Genomic DNA, 27,604 nt, shown 5'->3' with positions numbered 1-27,604 from the left:
TGGTTAGCACTGCTGCCTCACAGCGCCAGGGGCCTGGGTTCGATTCCTGTCACGGCACAGCCCTGCCCAGTCTCTGTTGGCTCCAGCTTTGTTATTGATGGAATTCACTTCCACACCGGCGTTTTACAACCCGCGGACTCCAAGTCGTGCTACGCACAGTAAATGTGGGAATTTGCCAGATTTGTCACGGAGTGTGGTTCCGAGGCCCCTGCCTTAACTAGGACACTATGGAACAATCTAAAATAGAAGCTACAAATGTTTCACCACACAGGACAAGACTGTCTCCACTGGGGTCGATGTTCAATCTGCTTCCCTCTTCTAATACTGACAGTGTTGACCAGCCCCTGTTATAGAAACCACCTGGTTTTCATTTTCTTTCAAGGGTGGCACGGTGGCACAGTGGTTATCACTGCTGCCTCACAGTGCCAGGAACCCGGGTTCAATTCCGGCCTCAGATCACTGTCTGTGTGGAGTTTGCACATTTTCCCCATGGGTGCGTGGGCTTCCTCCGGGTGCTCCGGTTTCCTCCCACAGTCCAAAGATGCGCGGGTTAGGTAGATTGGCCGTGCTAAATTGCCCCTTAGTATCAGAGGGTTATCAAGGTATAAGTGAGGTTACAGGATAGGGCCTGGGTGGGATTGTGGTCGGTGCAGACTCGATGGGCCAAATGGCCTCCTTCTGCACTGTCGGGATTCTATGATTGTCCCATTCATGTGTGGCCTTTCTCTGAAGTTTGTGGTTTGTGTTTCCTTTCAGGGTTAAGGCTCGTGAATTTATTTCCTTTCCTTACCCAGAAGCATCACTGAGCTCTGCGCATGCCAGAAGCTATCCACATCAGGCAGAAAGTAGGAGACAGCCTCTGTCGTCAGCCCGTGAATGATGGTTGCCAACCATAAATACTTCCATCTGTTAAAGACAGTAATGAATAGGAGAGTCGTTAACGTCTGGGTGTCATAATTAGTGATTGGGTTGTGGACGATTAAATCACCTTTAAATGAACAGAACCAGAAGTGAGCAATTCCAAAGGCTAGTTTGCATTTCATGAAGGCCTTGGACCCCAAGCTCTGGGTGGAGGGTGTGAATGTTTGTGGTTGGGGTGTCAATCAAGCAGACTGCTTTGTCCAGGTTGGTGTTGAGCTTCTTGAGTGTTGTTGGAGTTGCACTCATCCAGGCAAGTGGGGAGTATTCCATCACACTCCTGATTTGTGCCTTGTAGACGGTGGACAGGATTTGGGGAGTCAGGAGGTGAGTTGCTCATTGCAGGATTCCAACCCTCTGACCTGCTCTTGTAGCCACAGTATTTATATTGCTTTTCCAGTTCAGTTTCTGCTCAATGGTAACTCCCAGGATTCAGTGAAGATAATGCCATTGAATGTCAAGGGACAATGATTAGTTCCTCTCTTGTTAGAGATGGTTACTGTTTGGCACTTGTGTAGTGTGGGTTAGGTTGATTGGCCATGTTAAATTGCCCCTTAGTGTCCCAAGATGTGTAGGTTAGGAGGGATTATGTGGGTAAATGTGTGCAGTTACGGGGATAGGGCAGGGGTGGTCCTGAGTGAGATGCTCTGTCGGAAAGTCATTGCAGATTCAATGGGCCAATTGGCCTCCTTCTGCACTGTAGAGATTCTACGATTCTATTCCATGAATCAAAGATGAACATTTGCACAAAAGTTATATCTATATCTGCTCACAACTATCAATTAGGTTTACATCATGCATAGCATAAGGGTACAGTCGTCCAATTACAACCTGTGCACGTCTACCTGATTATAATATCACCAAACACATATTTCTTTCTACACAATTATGAAGCTATCTTTCTAACCAGTGGATATCAACTCCCCTGCCCCATTGTTTCTCGTTAGAACAGGTGTGAAAAGCTGTAGCTGTGCATAATTCAATGGAGGTCTTGTGTGTAGTTTTATGGCCCTTGACACTTATCTGGGTCTGCTTTAATCAGGACCTGTGGTTTTCTTATAGCTTTCCCGGTATGACTGAGTCCAGCAGCTTATAGCTTATGTGATTTTTAAACCTGTGTGATTATTAACCCTTTCATGTATTGATTCTAGTATTGTTGACTTCTGAAGTCAAACAGTTGATTCTTTGATTCAGGTGTCCTGTAGTTCGGGAGAGAGATTTTGGTTGTTTTTCCAATTGCAATCCTTTTGCTGGTTGATTGGCTTCCACAGTCAGAGAGAGAGTTTTGAGATGTTCCTGCAAAAGTTGGTTATTTTTGCAGGGGTTTTGCTCCACTTACTGTATCACACATCCACCCTGTGCACACAGACTGACAGACACCCCTGGGCCAGTAGTGAGCAGGTTTTTAACGCTTTCCTATGTATATTTCAAGAGACATTAGTCTCGTCCAGGCAATTATACCCAGGGTCTTTGAGATGGGATGGAAATAAAGTGCCTTTATCTTTACAAGAGATGGTAATCAGTCTTTTAGAAGAACTGGAAGGACAGGAATGGGTTCCATTGTCCCTTAGAGAGACACCTTGCAGCCCATTCCTGTCAGTGACTAACTGCACATTCTCAGCCATCTCAGGGTTTGTGTCCAATTAAAAAATATTAAACTCAGGTATTCTAAAGTCCAATATCTCTGTATAATTCCAGGACTTTTCTCCATCACCAGGACAAGGTGTTCAGGAGGGAGTCCCAGGATTTGGACCCAGCAACAGTGAAGGAACAGTGATACATTTCCAAGTCAGGATGGTGAGTGACTTGGAGTGGAACGTCCAGGAGGTAGTGGTGTTCCGATGTGCCTGCTGCCCTTGTCCTTCATCTAGGTAGCAGTCGTGGGTATGGAAGATGCTGCCTAAGGAGCCTTGGTGAGTTCCTGCAGTGTATCTTGTAGTTGGCACTCGCGGCTGCCACTGTCCGTCAGTGGTGGAGGGAGTGAATGTTTGTGATTGGAGTGTCAATCAAGCGGGGCTGCTTTGTCCTGGATGGTGTCAAGCTTCTTGAGTGTTGTTGGAGCTGCACCCATCCAGGCAAATGGAGAGTCTTCCATCATACTCCTGACTTGTGCCTTGGACATGGTGGACAGGCTTTAGGGAGACAGGAGGTGAGTTACTCGCCACAGGATTCCTAGCCTCTGACCTGCTCTTGTGGCCAGAATATTTATATAGCTAATCCAGTTTAGTTTCCACTCAATGGCAACCCCCCCAGGACTCAGTGAAGGTAATGTCAAGGGGCAATGGTTAGGTCCTCTCTTGTTAGAGATGGTCGCTGTTTGGCACTTGTGTGGTGCGAATTTTACTTACCACTTGTCAGCCCAAGCCTGGATATTGTCCAGGTCTTGCTGCATATGGACCATGGACTGCTTCAGTATCAGAGGAGTCACACAAATGGTGCTGAACATTGTGCATTCATCAGTGAACATCCCCACTTCAGACCTTATGATGGAGGGAAGGTCATTGGTGAAGCAGCTGAAGATTGTTGGGCTGAGGACACTAACCCTGAGGGACTCCTGAAGGGATGTCTGGAACGGAGATGATTGATCTCAAACCACCACAACCATCCTCCTTTGTACCAGGTATGACTCCAGCCAGCAGAGGAATTTTCCCCCTGATACCCATTGACTCCATCTTTGCAAGTCTCCTTCATGCCGGACTCAGTCAAATGCTACCAATGAGTGGAAAACTTCTGTAGTACAGGCTTGACATCTGTCAGTAACTGCTTGGAAAATTCAGGGATCAACTCACATAACAAGCCAAATGTCGTGGCAATCACAGTGAAAGCAGAAAATGTTTGTGTGACCAAACTAACCCAATTTTACAGGGCAAACAGAAACTGCCGGAAATACTCAGCAGGTCAGACAGCTTCTGTGGAGAGAAATGGAGTGAACCATTTCAGCCCAATGACCTTTCATCAGAACTGGGATAAGAGATGTACGACGTTTTGAGCAAGGGATGGGCGGGACAAGGACGAAAGAATGTCTATGATAGGTTGGAAGACAAGAGAGATTGAGTGACAGGAGGGTTGGTTCTTCCAGGCCCCGAGATGGGATGAGAAAATAAAAAAACAAGGTGTGTCTGGAGCGGGTGTGCTGTTGTCTGAAAGCAAAAAGAGAAAAAACAAAACATGCAAAGAGAAGGAAACTAGATGGAGGGACAGGGTGGCACAGTAGTTAGCGCTGCTGCCTCTCAGCGCCAGGGACCCAGGTTCAATTCCGGTCTTGGATGACTGTCTGTGTGGAGTTTGCATGTTCTCCCCATGTCTGTGTGGGTTTCCTCCAAGTGCTCAGTTTCCTCCCACAGTCCAAAGATGTGCAGGTTAGGTGGATTGGCCATGCTAAATTGTCCCTTAGTATCTCAAGAAGTATAGGTTAGGGGGATTAGCAGGGCAAATACTTGGGGTTACGGGGATAGGGCCTGGGTAAGATGTTCTTTCAATGAGTCGGTGCAGACTCAATGGGCTGAATGGCCTCCTTCTGCACTGTAGGGATTCGATGAGCCTATGATGGAGTTGATGGTCTGAAATTCTTGGACTCCATGTTGAGTCCGGAAGGCTGTAAAATGCCTGATCGAAAGGTGAGGGGCTGTACTTCAAGCTGACATTGAAATTCACTGGAACAGTGCAGCAGGTCATGGAGAGAGAGGTCAGTGTGAGAGTGAGGTGGGGAATTTAAATGACTGGCCACAGGGGCTCCAGATCAAACCTGTAAACTGAACATAGATGTTCCTCAAGGCAGTCACCCAATCTGCGGTTTGTCTTCCTGGTGTAGAGGAGATCGCATCGTGAGCAGCGAATAAACAGACCAAAGTGAAGCAAGTACAGGTAACTCACTGCTTCACCTGGAAGGAGTGTTTGGGCTTTGGATGGTGAGGAGGGAGGAGGTTAAAGAGCAGGTGTTACAGCTTCAATGTTTACGTGGAATAATGCCGTCGGAAAGGGAGGGGGTGTTGGGAGTGACTGAGGAGTGGGCCAGGGATGCCTCAGAGGGAACAGTCCCTTTGCTGCAAAGGGAATGGTGGGAACCTTCCCATTTGGTGATGACATCATGCTGAAGGTGGCAGGAATGGCGGAGGATGATCCGCTGAATATGAAGGCTGGTGGACGGGGAAGTTAGGACAAGTGTGGTGGTTGTAAGAGGGAGGAGGAAGAGTGGGAATGAAAGAAATGTGGTGAATGTGGTGGAGAGCCCTGTCAACCACAGTTTGCTATCTTTCTTACATCGTACTCTTTCACATCCATGACTCCACATTCATTCACGTCTATCTAACTCCTCTTCCTTATTTCAGTATGGTTTTTTTCTCTCTTCCATTTCAGTCTTTCCTCTGTTTCTGTCTCCCTTTACTTCTCTCAATGTTTGTATTTCTGTCACTGTCATTGCTTACATCTCCCCCTTTCACCTTTCTTTTCCCCTTCTCTCTTTCCCTTTTTGAACTGCTCTGTCCATTGCTGCCTTGTGTTTGTGCTCTGTCGCTGCAGCTAGCAAGAGGCAGCAGCATCGGACTGACTCAGTTCACATCACCGCCGGTTCAGTCTGAGTGCTGATTGTGTCAGAGAGCTTCACAAAATGGCTTTGGATTAATGGTGGCCACTTCCTCTCAGCATTATCACCAACTGACAGGTAGCTGGGAAGAAAATATTCCAAAGAAGCAGCTCATAAAAGTGCTTCCACATGCAAGATATTGTTTCCTGGTTGTCAACTGTGTAGGTGGAACATCAGGATGAATTGTATAAAATTATATAACATGTTTAGCACTGAGGCAGTCCTAACCGTAGGATGCTTCTGCCTCAGATGAGCTCCTCCCTGTCAGCCTCGTTAATGGTGAAATTGTGCAGCAGTAGAATACATGCTTTATGTTGGTAGTTATGGGCGGCACGGTGGCACAGTGGTTAGCACTGTTGCCTCACAGCGCCAGGGACCCGGGTTCAATTCCCGGCTTGGGTCACAGTGGGTGCGGAGTCTGCATGTTCTGCCCGTGTCTGCGTGGGTTTCCTCCGGGTGCTCCGGTTTCCTCCCACAGTCCGAAAGACGTTTGGTGCATTGGCCATGCTAAATTCTCCCTCAATGTACCCGAACAGGCACCGGAGTGTGGCGACTAGGGGATTTTCACAGTGACTTCATTGCAGTGTTAATGTCAGCCTACTTGTGACACTAATAAAATAAACTTTAGTTAAGTACAGTTGTTCCAAATTGGGGAAAATTGAGGGAATCATAAAGCAAGTTTATATGAACCAGTTCACTCTGGGAGGAACGGGGAGAGTCTGTGACTTTGCTTTGCTGTCCTAGAGAGAAAGCTGTTTCAAGGGACAGGCTGGCTTCAGACTCATTCTTCCTCAACATCCGATTATTGGAATTACCAATCATGGTTTGATCTCAGGATTTGTGAGCTTTTTTCTCCAGAAGAGATCTTTCTGGAGGCAATGAACTTTGATTCACATTTATTTACATACTAAATAGTCACAAAGGAAGAAAAGTAGAGTAAAACGGGGAAATAAGAACACTGGTCTGAATTGGGCTTGTATACTTTAAAATGGAACACCAATAAAATGGGGATATGAGAGTACTGGTTTGAACTGTTTCTTCCTTCTCAGCCAGGCCATTGTTATTTAGTCATCTTCACTCACTGAGGGACATCTCTGTGACATAGATCCTTATGTCAATCTCAGTAGCTAGCATTAGAATTAACCCTTTACTCTGCACTCCAACCTCCTCATGTAACCTGAGCAGAATATCTTCTATTCTTTCCTACTTTGTGTGTTTACCTAGCATAGCCTTAAATTATGGGTGGCACAACAGCACAGTGCTGCCTCACAGCGCTAGGGACCCACGCTCAATTCTGGCCTAGGGTGACTGTGTGGTGTTTGCATGTATTCCCCAGGTCTGCGTGGGTTTCCTCCGGGTGCACCAGTTTCCTCCCACAGTTAACGATGTGCGGGTTAGGTGGATTGGCCATGCTAAATTGCTCCTTGGTGTTAGGGGAATTAGCAGGGTAAATATGAGGGGTTACAGGAATTGGGCCTGGGTGGGATTGTTGTTGGTGCAGGCTCGATGGGCTGAATGACCACTTCCTGCACTGTAGGGATTCTATGACTCTATGAAATGCCTCTATGATATTCTCCTCAATTACTCCCGATGGTAGCGAGTACTATATTCTTAAGAATTAAAGATGTTTCTCCAGAATTCTCCATTGGATTTCATAGAATCATAGAATCCCTACAGTGCAGAAGAAGGCCATTCGGCCCATTGAGTCTGCACCGACCACAATCCCACATAGGCCCTATCCCTGTAACCCCATGTATTTACCCTGCTAATCCCCCTGGATTATGGGGCAATTTAGCATAGCCAATCAAACTAGTGATTATTAGTGACTATCTTATACTTTTGGGCCTCCAGCTTTGGTTTTCCCCCACAAATAGTTGTCTGATCAAACCCTTTTCATATATTGTGACGTTAGTTCTTTCAGTTAAACATCATTGGTTTTTTTCATTGTTGCCAGGCTATCTGGCTAGAAGTCCTTTTATTGATGCTTCAATGGTTTAAATGGGGTTTTGTTTATTTTTACTCTGGGCCTCAGGTACTTTCTGGGATCTTTTATGACTCTGCATTGTGAGAGGGAAGATTGATTGACAAGTCAAAGTCAGGCGGTTCTTCCCCAGAAAAATCTAAGGATTCATTTTCAGTTTTAGTTTAGAAGGTAGCGGACATCAGACTGAAAATCAGTGTTTCGCTCTCTCTCTCTCTCTGGTTTTGGAAATACTGCTGGCTAGCTGGAAGCAAGGCTTTTTGCCTTCCTGGAGTGAAAAAAATCTGCTGTTGGTGGCTGCCTTGCTTAGAGTCTCTCTTTCTCTGTGTGTCTCTCTCTCTCTGTGTGTCTCTCTCTCTCTCCCCAGTGTTTTGGGAAGCTGTTCTGACTTCAACCTGGTCTGTGTGTGTCTCAAGAGGGTGGCTAGAAGTTAAAAGGCTGGGAAGTCAGAGTTTCAATCCTCCACCCAAAGGACTAAGTTCCAGCATCACGTGAGCATTTGTATTTTCTGTGCTAAACCTGGGGCAACGGTTTTGTACAGGGAAGTTTGCTTGATTGGAACATTTCGGATACTAGTTAAGGGTTATACAATATCATGATTGTTTTTTTTTGTTTGTAATTAGTAAAAGTTATTGCTAATTTTCTTTCTATACATGTCAATTATATTCTTAAATAGTGGGTCAGTTGAATCATACCTGAAGTGAAACATATCATGCTTACTCTAGCTTTGGAGTTACTGACCTGAATTATAACAATATCAAAGAGCTGTGTCAGGTACAGCGTCTAAGACTCAGCTGTGATCGCTCAGGCCTGAGCTACATCCACATCACAAAATCAGAATTAACAGCTATTAAACCATGTTACTAAATCAGCCAGATTTTCCACCCATTGACTGGTAAGCATGAGCAGATTCCCAACACATGAGACACAAACGTTTCTGAGCACCATATGCCATGGAGTACAGTGGCACTCAGCATGTTGTTTGTGGATACCTACAGCCTATCCCACTGTCACCAGGCCTCAGATGAAGTGCAGCAATAAGGGGGTTAAGTTGTTTTTATTTTTTCATTAATTCGTGGGACACGGGCGTCACTGGCTGGCCAGCACTTAATGCCCATCCATGGTTGCCCTTGGGCGGCAGTTGAGAGTCAACCACATTGCTGTGCCTCTGGAGTCACATGTAGGCCAGACCAGGTAAGGACGGGCGGATTTCCTTGTCTAAAGGACGTTAGTGAACCAGATGGGTTTTTCCGACAATCGACAATGTCTTCAAGGTGATCATTAGATACTTAATTCCAGATATTTTCTTTTTATTGAATTCAAAATCCACCATCTGCCATGACGTGATTCGAACCATATTTCGAGCAACCATATGCATTTTCTCCGCAGAGCCAACCTCCTGTGCCCAAACAGTGTTGGAAACATGCCTGATACCAGCCATGTTTCTTTAGAGATATCCCTGATTCATCACCTAAAGTAAGACATTTGGCTCCTGGACTATGCTAATAAAGGGCATCATGGTTGTTTTCCCCATGCCCAAACCAGAAATTGGTTATCCCTGAAGCCAGGCAGTGTCAGGTCCTACTGAGTTCAGGATTGACTGGTCCACCTGTGACCAGGGTGCAGCAGGCCTTAAAGAGAACAAAAAATATTTACCTTACCGAGGGTCAGTTAGGAGGGGACATAGGTCAAAGGTGAGGGGCAGGAAGCTTGAGGGGGGGGGATGCGAGGAAAAGCTTCTTTACCCAGAGGGTTCTGACGATCTCGCTTCTTTGGCTAAGGTCAAGCGTCAGATTAAGCCTAAGATGGGGTGCAGTGCCTCATCTTGCCAACTTGGATCTTGGTTGGATTCAGTTGGATTTTGAATTTGATTTTTGGAGCAAGCAAGGAATGGATTCACGTTTGCCCAGTCCATTTTGAGATTGGCTTTGTAACTTTAAGGGTGGAGTAAAAGATTTTTTTTAAAATGGTGGTGATGGTCTGGGATGCGTTGTCTGGGAGGGTGGTGGAGGCGGGATGCCTCACATCCTTTATAAAGTACCTAGATGAGCACTCGGCACATCATAACATTCAAGGCTATGGGCAAGTGCTGGTAAATGGCGCTGATGGGAGGTCAGGTGTTTCTCACGTGTCGGTGCAGACTCGATGGCCCAAAACGTCTCTTCTGCGCTGTATGATTCTATGACCCAGGAGAAAGCAGAGTTGCTCCCCAGATCCCCATTAAACAGCTGTCCTGTGCTGGACGCAACCCACCTCCTTCAATAGCTGCATTCCTGATGTTGAATGTACTTGGCAAATATCAAGACTATTTATTGTACTGAAGCACACCCTCAGAGTGGCACACCCTCAGAGTGGCACACCCTCAGAGTGGCACACTCTCAGAGTGGCACACCCTCAGAGTGGCACTTGTTGAACTCTCACAGAATCATGGAATCGCTACAGTGTGGAAGAAGGCCATTTGGCCCATCGAGTCTGCACCGACTCTCTGATAGAACATCTTACCCAGGTCCTATCCCTGTAATCCCACATATTTACCAGGGCTAATCCATCTAATTTACACATCTTGGGACACCAAAGGGAAATTTAGCATGGCCAATCCACCTAGCCTAACCAGAGCACCCAGAGGAAACCCACGCAGACACGGGGAGAACGGGCAAACTCCACACAGACAGTGATCCAAGGTCGGAATTAAACCTGGGTCCCTGGCGCTGTGAAGCAGCAGTGCTAACCACTGTGTCACCGTGCCACCCCATGTGTTTGTGTGTGTGTTGATGCATGTGCCTGTTATTTGTGTGCGTTTTGTGTGTGAGTATGTGTGTGTGTTGTTGGGGTATGTGTTGTTGCACGTGTGTGTGTGTGGTGCATATATGTGTGTTGGTCCATTGTGGGTGATGTGTGTGGTGTGTATGGTGTATGTGTGTTGGTGCATGCATGTGTGTTGGCACATGTTGGTGCATGTGTTAGTACATGTATTGGTGCGCGTGTGTTGCATTGGTGCATGCGTGCGGATGTGTGTGTGCACGTGCGCGAGGTGCATGAGATGTGCGTGGTGTACTGTTGGTGTGTCCTTGTGTGTTTGGGTGTGTATTTGAGAGTAAGAGCACAGGAGAGTTGGGTAGATCTTGGCATTTTGATAAGGATCAGAAAGCCTACTTTACATCTCTCTCAATGTTAATTTTCATTGACTTCAGTGTAGGACCGCAGTGACTGAGAACGGCACACATTGCTGAACTAGCTCCCTCGCGCCTTTCTGAGTGAGGGCCATGATGGGGCTTCTTCACAGAATAAAGCATTCGAATCAGGTCAGGTTCCAGGGGAATCATTCAGGGCTAAGTCCTCCAGCTGGAATACAATCGGAAGCGAGGGATCAGGAATGAGCATTGAGTGGGAACAGTTTCTCTATCTACTCTGTCCAGCTCCCTCATGATTTTGAGCATCAAATATCCCCCAGCTGCCTGCTCTCCAAGGAGAACAGTCCCAACCTCTCCAATCTATCCTCACAACTGAAGTTTCTCATCTTTGTAAACCTCTTCCGCACTGTGTTCACATCCTTCCTGTTGTGTGGCACCCAGAATGGGACACAATATTCCATCAGACGCCGAACTCATGTCTTGCAAATGTTCAGCACAACCTCCTTGTTCTTCTACTCTACACCCCTATTAATGAAGCCCAGAATACTATATGCTTTATTAGTTGCTCTCGCCACCTGTCCTGCCTTCTGCAATGATCAATGTAGATAATACACCCAGGTCCCTCTGCTCCTGCACCAGCTTAAGAATTTTACCCTCATTATTGTCTCTCCATGTTTTTCCTATCAAAATGCATCACCTCACACTTCTCCATTGAACTTCATCTGCCACCTATCTGCCCTCTTCACCAACTTGTCCGAGGCCTTTTGAAGTTCTACACTGTTCTCCTCACAGTTTAAAATACTTCCGAGTCTTGTATCATCTGCAAACTTTGGAATTTCCCCCTGCACACCAAGATCTAGTTCATTAATGTACATCGGGGAAAGCAAGCGTCTCAATATCAACCCCTGGGGAACACCACTATCAACCTTTCCCCAGCCTGGAAAATATCTATTGAGCATTATTCCCTGTTTCCTATTCATCAGCCAATTTTGTATCTACATTGCTGTCACTTTTATTCCATGAGCTGTAAATAAGTCTGTTATGTGGCACTGAATCAAATGTCTTTTGAACACCCATGTACACCACATCCACAGCATTACCCTCAGACCCTTTCTGTTACCTCTTCAAAAAACTCCAACAAGTTTATTAAACACAATTTCCCCTTTAGAAATCCATTCTGGCTCTTCCTAATCAACCCACATTTTTCCATAGGATACTAATTTTATCGTGAATAATTGTTTCTAGAAGCTTGCTCACCACTGATGTTAAACTGACAGGTCTGTATTTGCTGGGGCCATCCTTATAACCTTTTTTGAACAAGGACATAACATTTACAATTCCCCAGTCCTTTGGCACCTCCCCTGAATCTAGAGAAGACAGGAAGATTAGGGCCAGCGCTGCGGCAATTTCCATGCTCACTTCCTTCAATATCCTTGGACGCATCTCATCTGGCCCCGGTGCCTTGTTAACCTTAAATACCGACAGTCTATTCAATACTTCCTCCTCATCAATTTTGAACCCTTCTAGGGGCAGTTTTCTCATCTGTCACCATGGCCTGTGTAGCATCTACTTGTAAAGATGGATGCAAAGCATTCATTTAATACCTCGACCATGTCCCCTGCCTCCATGTATAAATTCCCTTATTAGGTCCCTAATCCTCCTTTTATCTCCCTTTTACTATTTATATGCCGATAGAAGATTTTAGGATTCCAAAGATGTGCGGGTTAGGTTGATTGGCCAGGTTTAAAAAAAAATTGCCCCTTAGAGTCCTGGGATGTGTAGGTTAGAGGAATTAGCGGGTAAAAATATGTGGGGGTAGGGCCTGGGTGGGATTGTGGTCGGTGCAGACTCAATGGGCCGAATGGCCTCCTTCTGCACTGTAGGGTTTCTATGTTTCTATGTTTCTTATGTTAGCTGTCAGTTTCTTCTCACAATCCCTCTTTGCTTCTCTTATTTACCTTTTCACCTCCCCTGTGAACATTCCATATTCAGCCTTAGTCTCAGTTGTATTTTCTACCTGACACCTGTCATAAGCAGTTTTTCTTCTTCATCTTAAATTCCAACCCCTTCTTCATCCAGGGAGCTCTGGATTTCTTTGCCCTGCCTTTCCCTTTTAAGGGAATATGCCTTGACTGCACCGGAACCATTTCTGTTTTGAAGGTAGCCCATTGTTCAGCTACAGTTTCCCCGGCAACCTTCCATTCCTGTCTAACCGGCCCAGTTCTTACCCCATAGAAGTCGGCTTTTCCCCAGTGAATTATTTTTTACTCCGGATTGCCTATTATCCTTTTCTATCATCGTTCTAAATCTCACGATACAATGATCACTCTCTCCTAAATGTTCCCCCACTGATACTTGATCTACTTTTCCCACCTCATTTCCAGGAACCAGGTCCAGCAGTCTTGTTGGACTGGATTCTGCTGAAGCCAAAGAAAACTAAAGCAACGCCGATTGTAAACAGGGGTTCCAATTAACCTGCTTTGCAAGAATTTCCATGGTGGTCAAGGACAAAGGTCATTCTGGAGCCTAGACACAAGAGTGTGTTGAGTCCAGTTGACATTGTTTAAAGTCAGTGGGTTGTAAATGACACCAGTTCAATGTGGGTTAACGCAATTTGTTCAATTCTTGGCAGAAAATCAGTCTCGGGCTTCAGTTTTGACAGATTACACAATATGGCAGAGCGAAAGCTCCTAATCAGTGGGAAAAACACAATTGTTCCATCTTCTGAAAGCTTCTATCCAGAACAGTCAGAGATCACAGAGCCAGTGAGCCCTGTTGCTGGTTGTCCCTTGGGCGGCACAGTGGTTAACACCGCTGCTGCCTCACAGCACTGGGGACCCGGGTTCGATTCCCGGCTTGGGTCACTGTGTGTGGAGTCTGCATGTTCTCCCCAGGTTTCCGCCAGATGCTCCAGTTCCTTCTTGATCTGAAAGACATGCTGATTAGGTGCATTGGCCATGCTAAATACTCCCTCAGTTTGATTCGATTTGATTCATTATTGTCACATGTATTAGTATACAGTGAAAAATATTGTTTCTTGTGTGCTATACAAAATTCACTCAGTCGACCCGAACAGGCACTGGAGTGTGGCGACTAGAGGATTTTCACAGTAACTTTATTGCAGTGTTAATGTAAGCCTACTTGTGACATTAATAAATAAACTTAAACTCGCCATGGACAATTTTGCTCTCCAGTTCCATCTTCCCTTTCATTATTGGGAGATTCAGAGTCTCTGCTTAATCCAAATCAGATCAGGAAATGAGCAGAGACTTGAAGTTGCACCCACACCCACACAGTGGCACCGTGAGTATTATCTAACTAACCTTCAGCAGCACGACAACACACTGATTCTTTTCATTCTATACAGACCAGGCAAGTTGTCTAAAGAAATGTCAACATTTCCCTGACAGTGATATCAAATGCTGTTTGTATTCAGCCGATGGAAAAAGCACAAAAGCCAGGTTTCTCTGGTTCCATGGTTTGATGGATCTGGTGTTGCTCAGTCGGTGGGCTTTAACCAAGTGGGCAGCACGGTGGCACAGTGGTTAGCACTGCTGCCTCACACTGCCAGGGATCCGGGTTCAAATCCTTCTTCGGGTCACTGTCTGTGTAGAGTTTGCACATTCTCCCTGTGTCTGCGTGGGTTTCCTCCGGGTGCTCCGGTTTCCTCCCACACTCCAAAGATGTGCAGGTTAGGCTGATTAGCCATGCTAAATTGCCCCTTAGTGTCAGGTAGGTTAGCAGGGCAAATACGTGGTGTTACGGGAATAGGACCTGGGTGGGACTGCTGTCAGTGCAGACTCGATGGGCTGAATGGCCTCCTTCTGCACTGTCGGATTCTATGGTTCAATGGTGGTATTTTTCCATTCCACAGCCTTTCCAACTTTCGACTTGCACAATCCTTGTCCCGTTATCTTCATTGGGCTGAATTCACTTTCCAGTCCTTTAGGTCACAACAGGAGCTTTATCTGTGTTTCAGGTAACGGTGTCATTTAGTCTGAAGAGAGGCAAACCCCTAAAATCCTGTCCATAAGATAGGGATAGTAATCAGCACCACCCGCTAGCGGTGGAATCATGCCGGGCGAGGGCGAAAGATATGGCAAGATTCAAAATATATGGGGCAGGATTATGGAAATCATGCCAGAGCGAGACCGGAAATTCCCACCCGAGGTCAACGGACATTTCCATTGTCCGGCCCTCACCCGCTCCGATTCCGTGCTGGGCGGGGCGGTAGAATTCCGGCGTTGGGGTGGAATTTTCCTGTCCTGCCCGCCACGGGAATCTAGCGGGTGTGCAGATCATGCAAGGTCTGTTGACCTTGAGCGGGTTTTTCCGGTTTTGGGGCAAGTACAGCAGGAAAATCCCACCCTTGGTTTCCTGTTGCCGGGAAGAGAAATTGGAATGTTGTTCTCCCGACTCTCAGGGCGGGTTAGTCCGACGTTTCGGCTGATACACATCGGCAGCCCTATCTGCATCTCATGAATGCTCATTAAAGCCCCAACAGAGCGGAATCTTGTTCCCCCGTTAACTTTTCCTCCACGCCAACAGGAATTTAGACTGTCTTGTTTCACAGTTCAATGTAAGCGGCATCCATTTGGTGAGGGAGATCCTTAGAACTTTCCGGGCACTCCCGATGGCCACTCTCGGGAGGCTCTGACTCCCTCTGACTCAGAGAGTGTCAACGTTGTGCTCAAAGCCTGAACCAAGACTTTTTGGTTTGATTTGATTTGATTTATTATTGTCACATATATTAGTATATAGTGGAAAGTATTGTTTCTTGCATGCTGTACAGACAAAGCATACTGTTCATAGAGAAGGAAAGGAGAGAGTGCAGAATGTAGTGTTGCAGTAATAGCTAGGGTGTAGAGAAAGATCAACTTAATATAAGGTAAGCCCATTCAAAAGTCTTTGACAGCAGCAGGGAAGAAGCTGTTCTTGAGTCGGTTGGTACGTGACCTCAGACTTTTGTATGTTTTTCCCAACGGGAGAAGGTGGAAGAGAGAATGTCTGTGGTGCTTGGGGTCCTGAATTATGCTGGCTTAATTATGACTTGAACCCAGAACCATGTGACTCAAAGGTGAGAACTCCAACTGGCGGAACGCCTGGGTTAATAACACTCAATAATTGAGATTTTAAAAGGGTAACTGCGGGAAATAAGAGACCAAGGGTGGAAGTAATTCTTGTATAACTTCAAAACTGCTGGGAAGTCAACTTATAGAAGCTAAAAAAATAACCCACTGTGGTTCTAAATACAATTCAGTGAAGAGGCTGCCTCCTCCATACATAAAGTTGTGGGTGATTCGGAATGAGTAATATACTGTCATTTTGTATACATCCAGATGGCATCGTGAACCTTGATAATTACAGCTTTCAACTGACTTGCTGCCATCTATCATTATCACACACACCCAATTTCAGTGGAATGAAATGATGCTGATGACATTTAAACACAATACTGAAGTTACGTGGAAAGTGAGAGGTCGTCACAACAGTATCTCTCCAATCAGATTTCCCTCCCCCCCACTGTTATGGATCAGAGTCACAGATGACTCTGTGGCATGGTGGCACAGTAGTTAGCACTGCTGCCTCACCGCTCCAGGGACCTGGGTTTGATTCCCGGCTTGGGTCACTGTCTGTGTGAAGTTTGCACATTCTCCCCATGTCTGCGTGGGTTTCCTCCGGGTGCTCCAGTTTCCTCCCACAGTCCAAAGATGTGCGGCTTAGGTTGATTGGCCATGCATAATTGCCTCTTAGTGTCCCAGGATGTGTACTGAGCTAAAAAGGCTGAAAAGATCACACCTTCAGTCTCTGGTGTGGGTTCAGTGAAGTATTCTGAACAGAGACAGTGTTAGGAATATTTTTTATTCATCCGTGGGATGTGGGCGTCGCTGGTTGCCCATCCCTAGTCACCCTTGAACTGAATGTGTCACTCAGCCATTTCAGAGGGCAGTTGAGAGTCAACCACATTGCTGTGGATCTAGAATCATATGTAGGCCAGACCGGGTAAGGACGGCAGATTTCCTTTCCTAGTTCCTAGTGAACCAGATGGGTTTTTCTGACAATTGACAATGGTTTCATGGTCATCAGAAGATTCTTAATTCCTGATTTTATTTTCCATTCAATTCAAATTTCACCATCTGCCGTGGTGGGATTTGAACCTGGATCACCAGAGCCTGGATCTCTGGATTACTATTCTAGTGACAATATCACCACACCACTGCCTCTACATAAATGTAGAGATTGAAGTAGACAAAGGGTAAATTGACCAATTGCATCTTCCTGACTGACAGTATTGGCCAGATTCTAGCCATTGCCCAGGTTCTAGCCCTTCATCAGACCGGTTTTGAAGACAGTTCCCAATTGGTTGTGTGAGGTCAGAGAACCTGCCCTATATCGTGAAAATATATTGTGCTCCCCTCACAGCTCAATGAGTAAAAGCATTGGCTATTCCTTTGTCATTAATGAGATACGCAGGAGGGAATTATCAGGTTTGTATTCTGGTCCGTACACAATCACACCACCTCTGCTGGGTAGGGAATGCTACACGATTGGCTTCAGATTGCCATAGTTTAGTTGGGGAATGTCAACGGTGATGTTCACTTCTACCAATATTGGTGAGTCTGCAGGAATTGCAGAAGCGGGTAGGAACAGGGAGTGAGCTCAGCCGCAACATTGCAGAGCTCCCACCACCCGCCACCTCATCCCCACAGTCAAACGGCCTGCTCGGCACTCAGTCACTCATGCCTACTGGCAAACATGGGTACGGTCAAGGGGTGGCAATAGAAAAGAAACCTCAGCAAATCGGTGCTCTCGATGTGGGGGGGTAGGGAGGGGTACAATCATTAGAGACCAACTTAAAAAGCGATTCATCTGCCAGAGGCAAGGATGAAAGAAAAGGTTAAGTCCATAAGTCCATAAGACATAGGAGCAGAATTAGGCCACTCGGTCCATCGAGTCTGCTCCACCATTCAATCATGGCTGATATTTTTCACATCCCCATTCTCCTGCCTTTTCCCCATAACCCCTGATCCCCTTATTAATCAAGAACCTATCTCTGTCTTAAAGAGACTCAATGACCTGGCCTCCACAGCCTTCTGCGGCAAAGAGTTCCACAGATTCACCACTCTCTGGCTGAATAAATTCCTCCTTATCTCTGTTCTAAAGGATCGTCCCTGAGGTTGTGCCCTCAAGTCAAGCCACATCGCTCCTGTGAATTGCGTACCGACCAACTTAGAATGGTGAACATAGGTCAACTGTCTGATACCAGAGAAGTGATCCACGGCTTAGGACAGAGGACTTTAACTGGGAGCAGAGCGAAGTTTTAATAACATGGTTTCTCCCCTTACAGAACCCTCTTGGAAAGGCCTAACCCTACCTAACCCCTAACCCATCATGACCGTTTCAATATCTGCTACAAATCATGAGCCAGGGGGTTAGAAATTTCATCCTTGTTAATAGTACATTTATGGCTTTACAGAGATGCGGTTGCTGCTGCTTTTAGAATTAATTCAGTCACAGATAAAAGCTCCTGCATTTTGTTTTGTTTACCTTCCTCCATTTCGAACCGCGTGCTTCAGGGTCAAGAGGGCCACAACGTAGAAGGCAAGTTTGTTCAGAATAAGCGTGGGCTGTTTCACCCAGATGTCTCTGGGATCACGCAGGGCGACCCACCAGTTCCAGTCGACCATCCTGAAGCACCGCCAAATGTGACTCTCACGTGGACTCCTGTTGGAGACAACAAACGGCTTTGGTTAAAACCAGGGGGATTGTCGACAAAGGGCACGCGGTAACAGAAGAAAGTTAGAACATACATCAAGATGGAGGCAGAGGTTATGAACTCAGTGTTGAGTCCAGAAGTCTACAGAGTTCTGAGTCCAAAGATAAGGTGCTGTCCTTCAAGCTTGCGCTGGGCTTTGTATAAGCACTACAGCAGACCGAGGACAGAAAGGTCAGAGTTGGAACAAAGTGGAAAATTAAAATGAGAGGCAACTAGAAGTTTGGGACTGAATGGAGCTATCCCACCCAGTCCATACCATCTTCCCAATGTGGAGACCACATGGTGACTAGTCAATATGTTATAGTAAACTGAAAAGAGGACGAATAATCAAGCTCCGACAAAGGGTCATCCAGACTCGAAACGTTGGCTCTATTCTCTCTCCACAGATGCTGCCAGACTTGCTGAGATTTCCCAGCATTTTCTGTAATTTGCTTCTGTCAAGGTTGCTTCACCTGAATAGAATGTTTGGGACAGTGGGAAGGCAGGAGGAGGTGAAAGGGCAGGTGTTGCATCTCCAGTTTGAATGGAAAGGTGCTGTAGGTGAGCGAGGGGATGTTGGGGGTGAACAAGGAGTAGACTAGGGTATCAGGGAGGGAACTGTCCCTTCAGAATGCTGAAACAGGAAGGGAAGGGAAGATGTGGGGGAGGTGGTGGGGGGATGGGATGCAATTGGGGGGAAGTAGTGGGAGGTGGTGGGGAAATGGGATGGAGTTTGGGGGGAAGTGGTGGGAGTGTATGGGGTGTAGCTGGGGGCAGTGGTGGAGGGGAGGTGGTGGGGGGTGGGGGGGTGGGGGAGGTTTGCAGTTTGGGGGGCAGTAGCAGGGGATGCAGTGTAAAATGATGTGGGAAATCCAGCAGCAACTCTGCAGAGCCAAGCCAGAGGGTGGAATAAATCCAGGGCAGAGGACGTTCAACAACCATCAGTGGGCCACATGCTTTCCACTGGACAAAAAGCAGCATTAAGAATCCCTGGTCAGGTGTTTATATACAGCCAGTACCTCCGGGTGGGGTATTTACAGTGTTGCTTATGGGCGGCACGGTAGCACAGTGGTTAGCACTGCTGCTTCACAGCTCCAGGGACCTGGGTTCGATTCCCGGCTCGGGTCACTGTGTGTGTGGAGTTTGCACATTCTCCTCGTGTCTGCGTGGGTTTACTCCGGGTGCTCCGCTTTCCTCCCACAGTCCAAAAATATGCAGATTAGGTTGATTGGCCATGCTAAAAATTGCCCTTAGTGTCCTGAGATGCGTAGGTTAGAGGGATTAGTGGGTAAATATGTAGGGATATGGGGGTAGGGCCTGGGTGGGATTGTGGTCGGTGCAGACTCGATGGGCCGAATGGCCTCTTTCTGTACTGTAGGGTTTCTATGATTTCTATGATTCTACCTGGAAATAGCTCTGTTGGTGTCCTTTTGGACCCCCGATTTCTTCAGGAGTTTTAAATATATCTGGGTCACATTATTACTTTCCATAGAATCCCCACGGTGCAGAAAGACACCATTCGGCCCATCGAGTCTGCACTGACTCTACGAAGGAGCATCCCACCCAGGCCCTCCCCTCCACCCTAACCCTGTAACTTTGCTCATTTTCCATGGCCAATCCACCCAACCTCTGGACTTGCAATCTTTCAATCCTTGATTCTCACCAGTGGGTGATTTCAGGGCGGCCTGATGGCACAATGGTTAGCACTGCAGCCTCACAGCACCAGGGACCCGGGTTCGATTCCCGGCTTGGGTCACTGTGTAGAGTTTGCACATTCTCCCCATGTCTGCGTGGGTTTCCTCTGGGTGTTCCGGTTTCCTCTCACAGTCCAAAGATGTGCAGGTTAGGTGATTGGCCATGCTAAAATTGCCCCTTAGAGTCAGAGGGACATGTCCCACAAATGAATGAAAAGAAAATCCCCCAATCTCATCCATTACTCCCACCAGTGTCCCACCCACCCCCATCAGACCGACCAGCTCTCAAGTACAGCTCTGCCTTGTGCTGGAAGTTTTCCCGAGTGTCAGGTGGGAAACATGGAATTCTGAATCTTTTGTTCCTAATCATCGAATCTACAGTGCAGAAGGAGGCTATTTGACCCATCGAGCCTGCACCAACAACAATCCCCCCCAGGTCCTCTCCCACCTTCTTAATCTCCCTGACACTAAGGGGCAATTTAGCATGGCCAATCAACCTAACCCACACATCTTTGGACTGTGGGAGGAAACCGGAGCACCCGGAGGAAACCCACACAGACACGGGGAGAATGTGCAAACTCCACACAGACAGTGACCCGAGGCCGGAATTGAACCCGGGTCCCTGTCACTGTGAGGCAGCAGCGCTAACCATCCCGCATCACTCTAACTTCAGATCCTAGATGCCCCCACACAGAAGCTGCCTCAGAGATAAAATTGCAGTTCCCACTTCAATCTATTCTTTCACTAAGTTGTAACAAGTTACTTCAGAAGGCAATGCGAACTCCATCAGTCACATTAATGCAGCAGCGACTCAGGGACCCGGGGAATAGTGGAGTTAGGTTGCTCACTTTCAGAGATAGAGCGGAAGGCAATTTTGCAGCGTTTAAGCTTTCCTTGGGGACAGTGAAGCTCACAAAAAACAAAAGGGACATCTTTTGTGAGCACAGTGACAAGGCCTATACACCACAGAACTCTAATCAAAACCTAACTGCTCTGGGAGCTTGCTGCCTGTGGTTAGGGACCTAAGATCTTAAAGAGGAAATTGAAGACATTTGCACCAAGTCTGGTTTCCATTCACTCACATCCCCTCTTGAGATCTGATCTTGGAAAAGCATTGCAAGAGCAAAGCAATAATTCACATTATATCACACCTGCGCAACCACAGGGTGTCTGGAGGTATTTTAGACAGTGGAGTTGATTTGAAGCATAGTTATGTCGTGATGTAGGGATTGCAGCAGCTAATTTGAATGTGGCAAGGTTCCACAGCAAACAAGCTGGTCATCATAGAATCCCTACAGTGCCCATCGAGTCTGCACCGACCACAATCCCACTCAGGCCCTATCCCCTCAACCCCACCCATTTACCCTGCTAGTCCCCCTGACACTAAGGGGCAATTTAGCATGGTCAATCAACTCAACCTGCACATCTTTGGACTGTGGGAGGAAACCGGAGCACCCGGAGGAAACCCACGCAGACACGGGGAGAACGTGCAGACTCTGCACAGACAGTGACCCCAGGCAGGAATCGAACCCAGGTCACTGGCGCTGCCATGCTAACCACTGTGCCACCCCTAATGACTGGCTAACCTGTTTATTCCTGGCAATGTTGATTGAGGGATAAATGTTGCTAAGTCACTGCTAAGTCATCTTGGGAATAGAGCCAAGAGATCTTTTTGCTCACAGGGAAAAGAGTAGACAAGAGCCAGAATTCTCCGGCCATTCACCCCCGCCACCCGCTGCCGGCGGGAATGGAGAATTTGGCGCTCAGCCAAATCCCCGTTCACTGCAGCGGGACCGGAGAATCCTGGCTGCGAGTGAGGTCGGAGAATCCTGGCCCGTGGCTTCTCAGTTAAAGTCCCAAGTAAAGGAAAGCACCTGCGACAGTGCAGCACTCCCCCAGCGCAGTATTGAAGTGACAGCCTAGCTTTTAGGCTTAAAGTCTGGGGCTTGAACCTACAGCCCCCTGACCCAGAGGTAAGAGTGTTCCCCAATGAATCACAGCTTACACCAGCAGAGACAGCTTCCTGCTCGCCCCTCACAAAGACACGGATTCATGCATTTACATGGCTAATATCTTCTCTCCGACTCTTCAACTGAACAACTGCCTTTTATATGCATTGCTGGGCTGTTTAACTGTGGGAGGAAACCCTGTCGAGCCTCATTAGTTTATAAGTTCATAAGATATAGGAGCAGAATTAGGCCATTCGGCCCATTGAGTCCATTCTGCCATTCGATCATGGCTGATATGCTCCTCATCCCCATTTTCCTGCCTTCTCCCCATAATCCTTCAACCCATTACCAATCAAAAATCTGTCTAACTCCTCCTTAAATTTACTCACTGTCCCAGCATCCACCGCACTTTGAGGTAGCGAATTCCACAGATTCACAACCCTTTGGGAGTAGTTTCTCCTCAACTCTGTTTTCATCCTGCCCAGCCTCCTCACAGGTCAGGCAGAAATTAACAATGGAGCAATATTTACCCCTCCATAGCCCCAGGATGTCTGGGCCAGTCTTAATATAGAATTACACCAGAAAATTTAACTTTCTTTTTGCAAATAGCGCATTTCGACCAAGTTAATAAGGCCTTAAAGCGTTATAAACTAAGCACTGGGATTTATTTCTGGGAGAATTATAAGAGGAATTTTCTGAGGTGTCCCCTGGGGTGCCCTGTATTTGTTGATCTCACTCGACCAATACATAGACTGTGAAAGACAGTATATCGTTAAAGAATGAAAAGGAATTTATTTGCCAATGCATGCATCAGGAGGGAGATACAGTCAATGAGGGTTGACTGTCCTCTCTAAGCTAATATTGCAAAGTAAAATTATTATATTATTCTGAACATTTCAATATCCCGCCCAGTCTCGTCAATCAGACTGGAGGGCCCAATCACAATATTACACATTATTACCTTAGCCAATAACATTCCACCTGTCAACAGGAATAGGAGATTATTAGCTCACTGCCCATGTAGGTTCCTCCCCCGTTACCTAGGAAACCTAACCCATGAAATTGTCCAAGGCCATGGCTAACATCTGTGATTTTTTAATTGGTGAAAGGAGTCACTCTCTCGCTGGAACTGGGGCCTCCTTTATCAGCTTGAGAGGCTGCTCCAGCCTCGCTGCCCATGAACAAATTTACTCCCTGAAATAGCAGGCCTGTGATTCAACTTGTTTTCGTGTATCCAAAAACAGATAACAGAAGCTGCCTTTCTGTTCTCCATTGTATTAAAAGAAGTTGGTTTGTCTACCACTGTGTTTCCCATCATGCTGCATTCAGAACAAAGTTGGCCAAGGTGCACAATGCATATATATTGAAAACACAGTTTAAGCTTATAATACTTGGTTAATTTGTGGTTATACAGTTTATAATATCTTTGCAGTTTATAATACCTTTGCATATTTTGTTCCAGGCACATTGTGAGTTCTCACTATATATATCAGGCACTTTATAATTACCTTAACTTAGTCTACTTATTATAGTAAAACTAAAATGAAGGGCCTCATACTAAGAATTCTATACTACCCCCCATCAGGAATAAAATTGAAAAGCAGAAAAGTGTTTGTTAATCTTGTAACGAATCACGGTCACAGCAGACTTGGAGTACTGTGCTGAGTTCTGCACTCCATCATATAGAAAAGATGTAGGGGCATTGGGGAAGGTGCAAGAGACTCACAAGGTCGATGCCAGGTCTTATCAAGAGTGACCGAGGAGCCTGAACCTCTTTTCTTTAGAAAAGAGAGAGCTAGCGGGGGATCGATAAAATATAGAGAAGATATTTTCACACGTGGGGATGTCCAAAACTAGCTGGCACGGTGACACAGTGGTTAGCATTGCTGCCTCACAGCACCAGGAACCCGGGTTCAATTCCTGCCTTGGGTCACTGTCTGTGTGGAGTTTGCACATTCTCCCTGTGTCTTCGTGAGTTTCCTCCGGATGCTCCTGTTTCTTCCCACAGTCCAAAGATGTGCAGGTTAGGTGGATTGGCTATGTTAAATTTCCCCTTAGTGTCCCAAGATATGCAAGTTAGAGGGATTAGTGGGGTAAGAACTTGGGGTTACGGGGATAGGGCCTGGATGGGATGCTCTGTTGGAGAGTCGATGCAAACTCAATGGGCCAAATGGCCTCGTTCTGCATTTGATAGTCACTAATACATTCAACAAGGAATTCGATATTTAACTCAGAGACTGGTGAGAATGCTACCACATGGAGTAGTTGAGGCAAACAACATTGATACATTTAAGGGATAGATAGATAACCAGTTGAGGGGGAAAATAATTGAAATATAAACCAGGGCTAGTCAAATGGGTGGTTCATGAGTCTTTTATAGATAAAGTACAGCAGTTGTTAAGGTGGGGAGATTAATCTACAATTGCCAATCATTTTGAGGAACCGGGCAGGGTCCTGGCTGGGGGCAGGGAGCTGCTACATTCACCAGCCCAACTCAAATCGGACTGGCTGATCCACTCTGCTTTCGGTGGTTTGGGAATGACAAGGTTACCCCTCACCCAGTAACTGCTGCTCACGCACGCACCCTTCCCGCGCTGGATTGTCTGCCCACACCGCCTCGGCTGCCAGGGGGCATGAGAGCAGAGCCAGAAGGAGGGCATGGAGATCAAGAACGTAGAAACTTGGAAACTAGGAGCAGGAGAAGGCCATTCAGCCCTTTGACCCTGCTCCTCCATTCAATATGGTCATGGTTAATCCCCCATCTGAATGGCATTTTCCCGCTTTCTCCCCATACCCCATGATGCTATTAAAATCTAAAACATTCTCGAATCATAGAATCTCAACAGTGCAGAAGGAGGCCGTTCTGCCCATTGAATCTGCACCAACTACAATCCCACCCAGGTCCTATCCCCACAACCCCATGCATTTACCCTGGCTAGTCCCACTCACACTAAGGGGCAATTTAGCATGGCCAATCCACCTAACTAGCACATCTTTGGACTGTGGGAGGAAACCGGAGCACCCGGAGGAAACCCACGCAGACACGGGGAGAACATGCAGACTCCGGACAGACAGTGACCCAAGCCAGAAATTGAACCCGGGTTCTTGGCGCTGTGAGGCAGCAGTGCTACTGTGCTATTGTGCCACTCTGTTTCTCTTTCTTGAATACATTTGGTGACGTGTCCTTCACAGCCTCCTGTGGTAGAGGATTCCACAAGTTCACTTCTCTCTGAGTGAAGACATTTCTCCTCATCTCAGTCCTAAATGGTCTATCCTGTATCCTGAGACTGTGTCCACTGGTTCTAGATTCCCCAACCAAGGAAAATATCCTCCCTCCATTTGGTCTGTGCAGCTCTGTTAGAATTGTATACATTTTAATCAGATTTCCTCTCATCCTTCTAAACTCGAGTGAATACAGGTCCTGGAACCAATCTCTCTTCATAGGACAGTCCCACCCAACCCCAGTATCAACCTCGTGAACCTCTGCTGCGCTCCCTCTATGGAAAGTATATCCTTTCTTAGGTAGGGAGACCAAAACTGCGCACAATATTCCAGATATGGTCTCCCAAAGGCCCTGTATAACTGCAGTAAGACATCGCTACTTCTGAGCTCAAATCCTCTTGCAATGAAGGCTAACATACCATTTGTCTTCCTAATTGCTTGCTGCACTTGCCTCTCCACTTTCATTGATTGGTGTACAAGGATACCCAGATTCCTTTGTACATAGAATCATAGAATCCCTACAGTGCAGAAGAAGACCATTCGGCCCATTGAGTCTGCACCAACCACAATCCCACCTATTCCCCGTAACCCTACATATTTACCCTGCTAGTCCCCCTGACACTAGGGTCAATTTATCATGGCCAATCAACCTAACCTGCACATCCCTGGACCATGGGAGGAAACCAGGGCACCCGGAGGGAACCCACGCAGACACAGAGAGAACATGCAAACTCCACACAGACAGTGACCCGAGGCCGGAATTGAGCCCAGGCCCCCGGCGCTATGAGGCAGCAGCACCAACCACTGCGCTACCGTGCCGCCCATCCTTAGCCAATCACGGTGGTCAGCGCATTTCCAACAAAACGTGAGCACCATGTACCTGTCCACCATTTTGGGGCCTTAGCTGCCTGCACAGTGCCCCCATAGTGACAAGACGGTCGCTACATGATGCCATTCCTGGGTCACTGTGACCTGAAATCACAGTGCATAACGTGCTCAGATCACACCTTGCATTACAGAAATGAGAGTGAATCTTTTGGGAACTCTGCTGTTCTGGACGCCTATTTTAAACTCAGCTTGATGGACCCCCTCATGTCTAAATCCAATATCCTTTTGCTTCTTTATCTCACTCAATAACAGAGTGGAACAACTTGACCTATAATTCAGTCCAATGTTGATTTAAATACTGCAGAGTAGCATCACCTTCCAGCCTAAAAAAGGAGACATCTTTACAGCCTAATAATTCATTCCTTCTGTTCCTTTAAATAGCCCATTCCCAAAATTGAGTGAATTATCCATTGTTTAGTATGAGTGTGATCTCAGCTTACAAACTCTGAGCTTCCATTCATTTTTCTTTCTGCTTTTAGAGTGTTTATATATTTGAACCCTTTCTTTTGCAAGGTGTCATCAGTCTACTGTGCTGAAAGACTGTGGAAGCCAAATATGAACCCTTGTATCTGACGTGTTGTTGTCCATCAGGAATTATGGGGCACCATGAGGTTCAATGGATTGGATATCTCAAAGTGGACAGCCTGTAGTGTTTGAGAGACTGCCAACGTATCTTTTTCTTGGGGCAATATAGTGGCACAGCGGCTAGCACTGCTGCCCCACAGCGGGAGGGACCCAGGCTCGACCCCGGTCCCGGGTAACTGTGCAGAGTTTACACTCTCTCTCCACGTCCAAGTTCTCGGGTTTCCTCCCACAGTCCAAAGATGTGCAGGTGCGATCCCAACATATCACCATCTAAATAATACTCTTCCTTTCTGTTTTCACACCAAGGTGTATAACTTCACATTTAGCCACGTTGTACTGCATCTGCCATGTGTTTGTCCACTCACTCAGCTTATCTAAATCATCTTGAAGCACCCTTAGGAACATAGGAACAGCACTAGGCCATTCAGCCCCTCGAGCCCACTCTGTTATTCAATATGATCGTGGCTGATCTGTGGCCTAACTCCATGTACCCGCCCGAGGTCCATATCCCTTGAAAGCCCTGCTCAATAAAAATGTGTCTATCTGAGACTTCAACCTAACGACAGATCCAGCATCCACTGCCACTTGAGGAAGAGAGTTTCAACCCTCAACCACTCTCTGCGTGTAGAAGTGTTTTCTAACAGCTCTCCTGAATGGCTTGACCCTAATTTTTAGATTATGGTCCCTTGGTGCTTGAGCCTTCAACCGTGGAAAGTTAGTCCTTATTCACCCTGTCCTTCCTTATAAATATTTTGTAGACTTCTATCAGGTCACCCCTCAACCTTCTGAATTCAAGAGAATAAAGGCCTAATTTGTTTAATCCCTCTTTGTCACTTAACCCCTGATGTCCCTCCAAGGCCAAAACATCTTGCCTGAGGTGTGGTGCCCATGCTTGCTA

At 46.7% G+C, this 27,604-nt stretch overlaps 1 protein-coding gene across 4 annotated transcripts in view; it reads right to left on the bottom strand.

Annotated features, from left to right (window-relative positions):
- LOC144502714 (uncharacterized) overlaps window positions 1–27,604 on the bottom strand; it is a 215,293-nt gene that overhangs the window by 108,795 nt on the left and 78,894 nt on the right. For all 4 annotated transcript variants that reach the window (XM_078226954.1, XM_078226952.1, XM_078226953.1 and 1 more), the window contains 2 exons: window positions 18,161–18,337; window positions 791–906 (listed from right to left, as the gene is read on the bottom strand). In XM_078226954.1, the coding sequence (XP_078083080.1) occupies window positions 791–906; window positions 18,161–18,337 (293 nt within the window). The remainder of the gene's footprint in view (window positions 1–790; window positions 907–18,160; window positions 18,338–27,604) is intronic.

Source organism: Mustelus asterias, chromosome 13 (genome assembly GCF_964213995.1).
Source record: "Mustelus asterias chromosome 13, sMusAst1.hap1.1, whole genome shotgun sequence".
NCBI classification, from domain to species: Eukaryota; Metazoa; Chordata; class Chondrichthyes; order Carcharhiniformes; family Triakidae; genus Mustelus; species Mustelus asterias.
The sequence above is the reverse complement of the archived record's forward strand: the minus strand, read 5'-3'. Positions and strand labels throughout refer to the sequence as shown.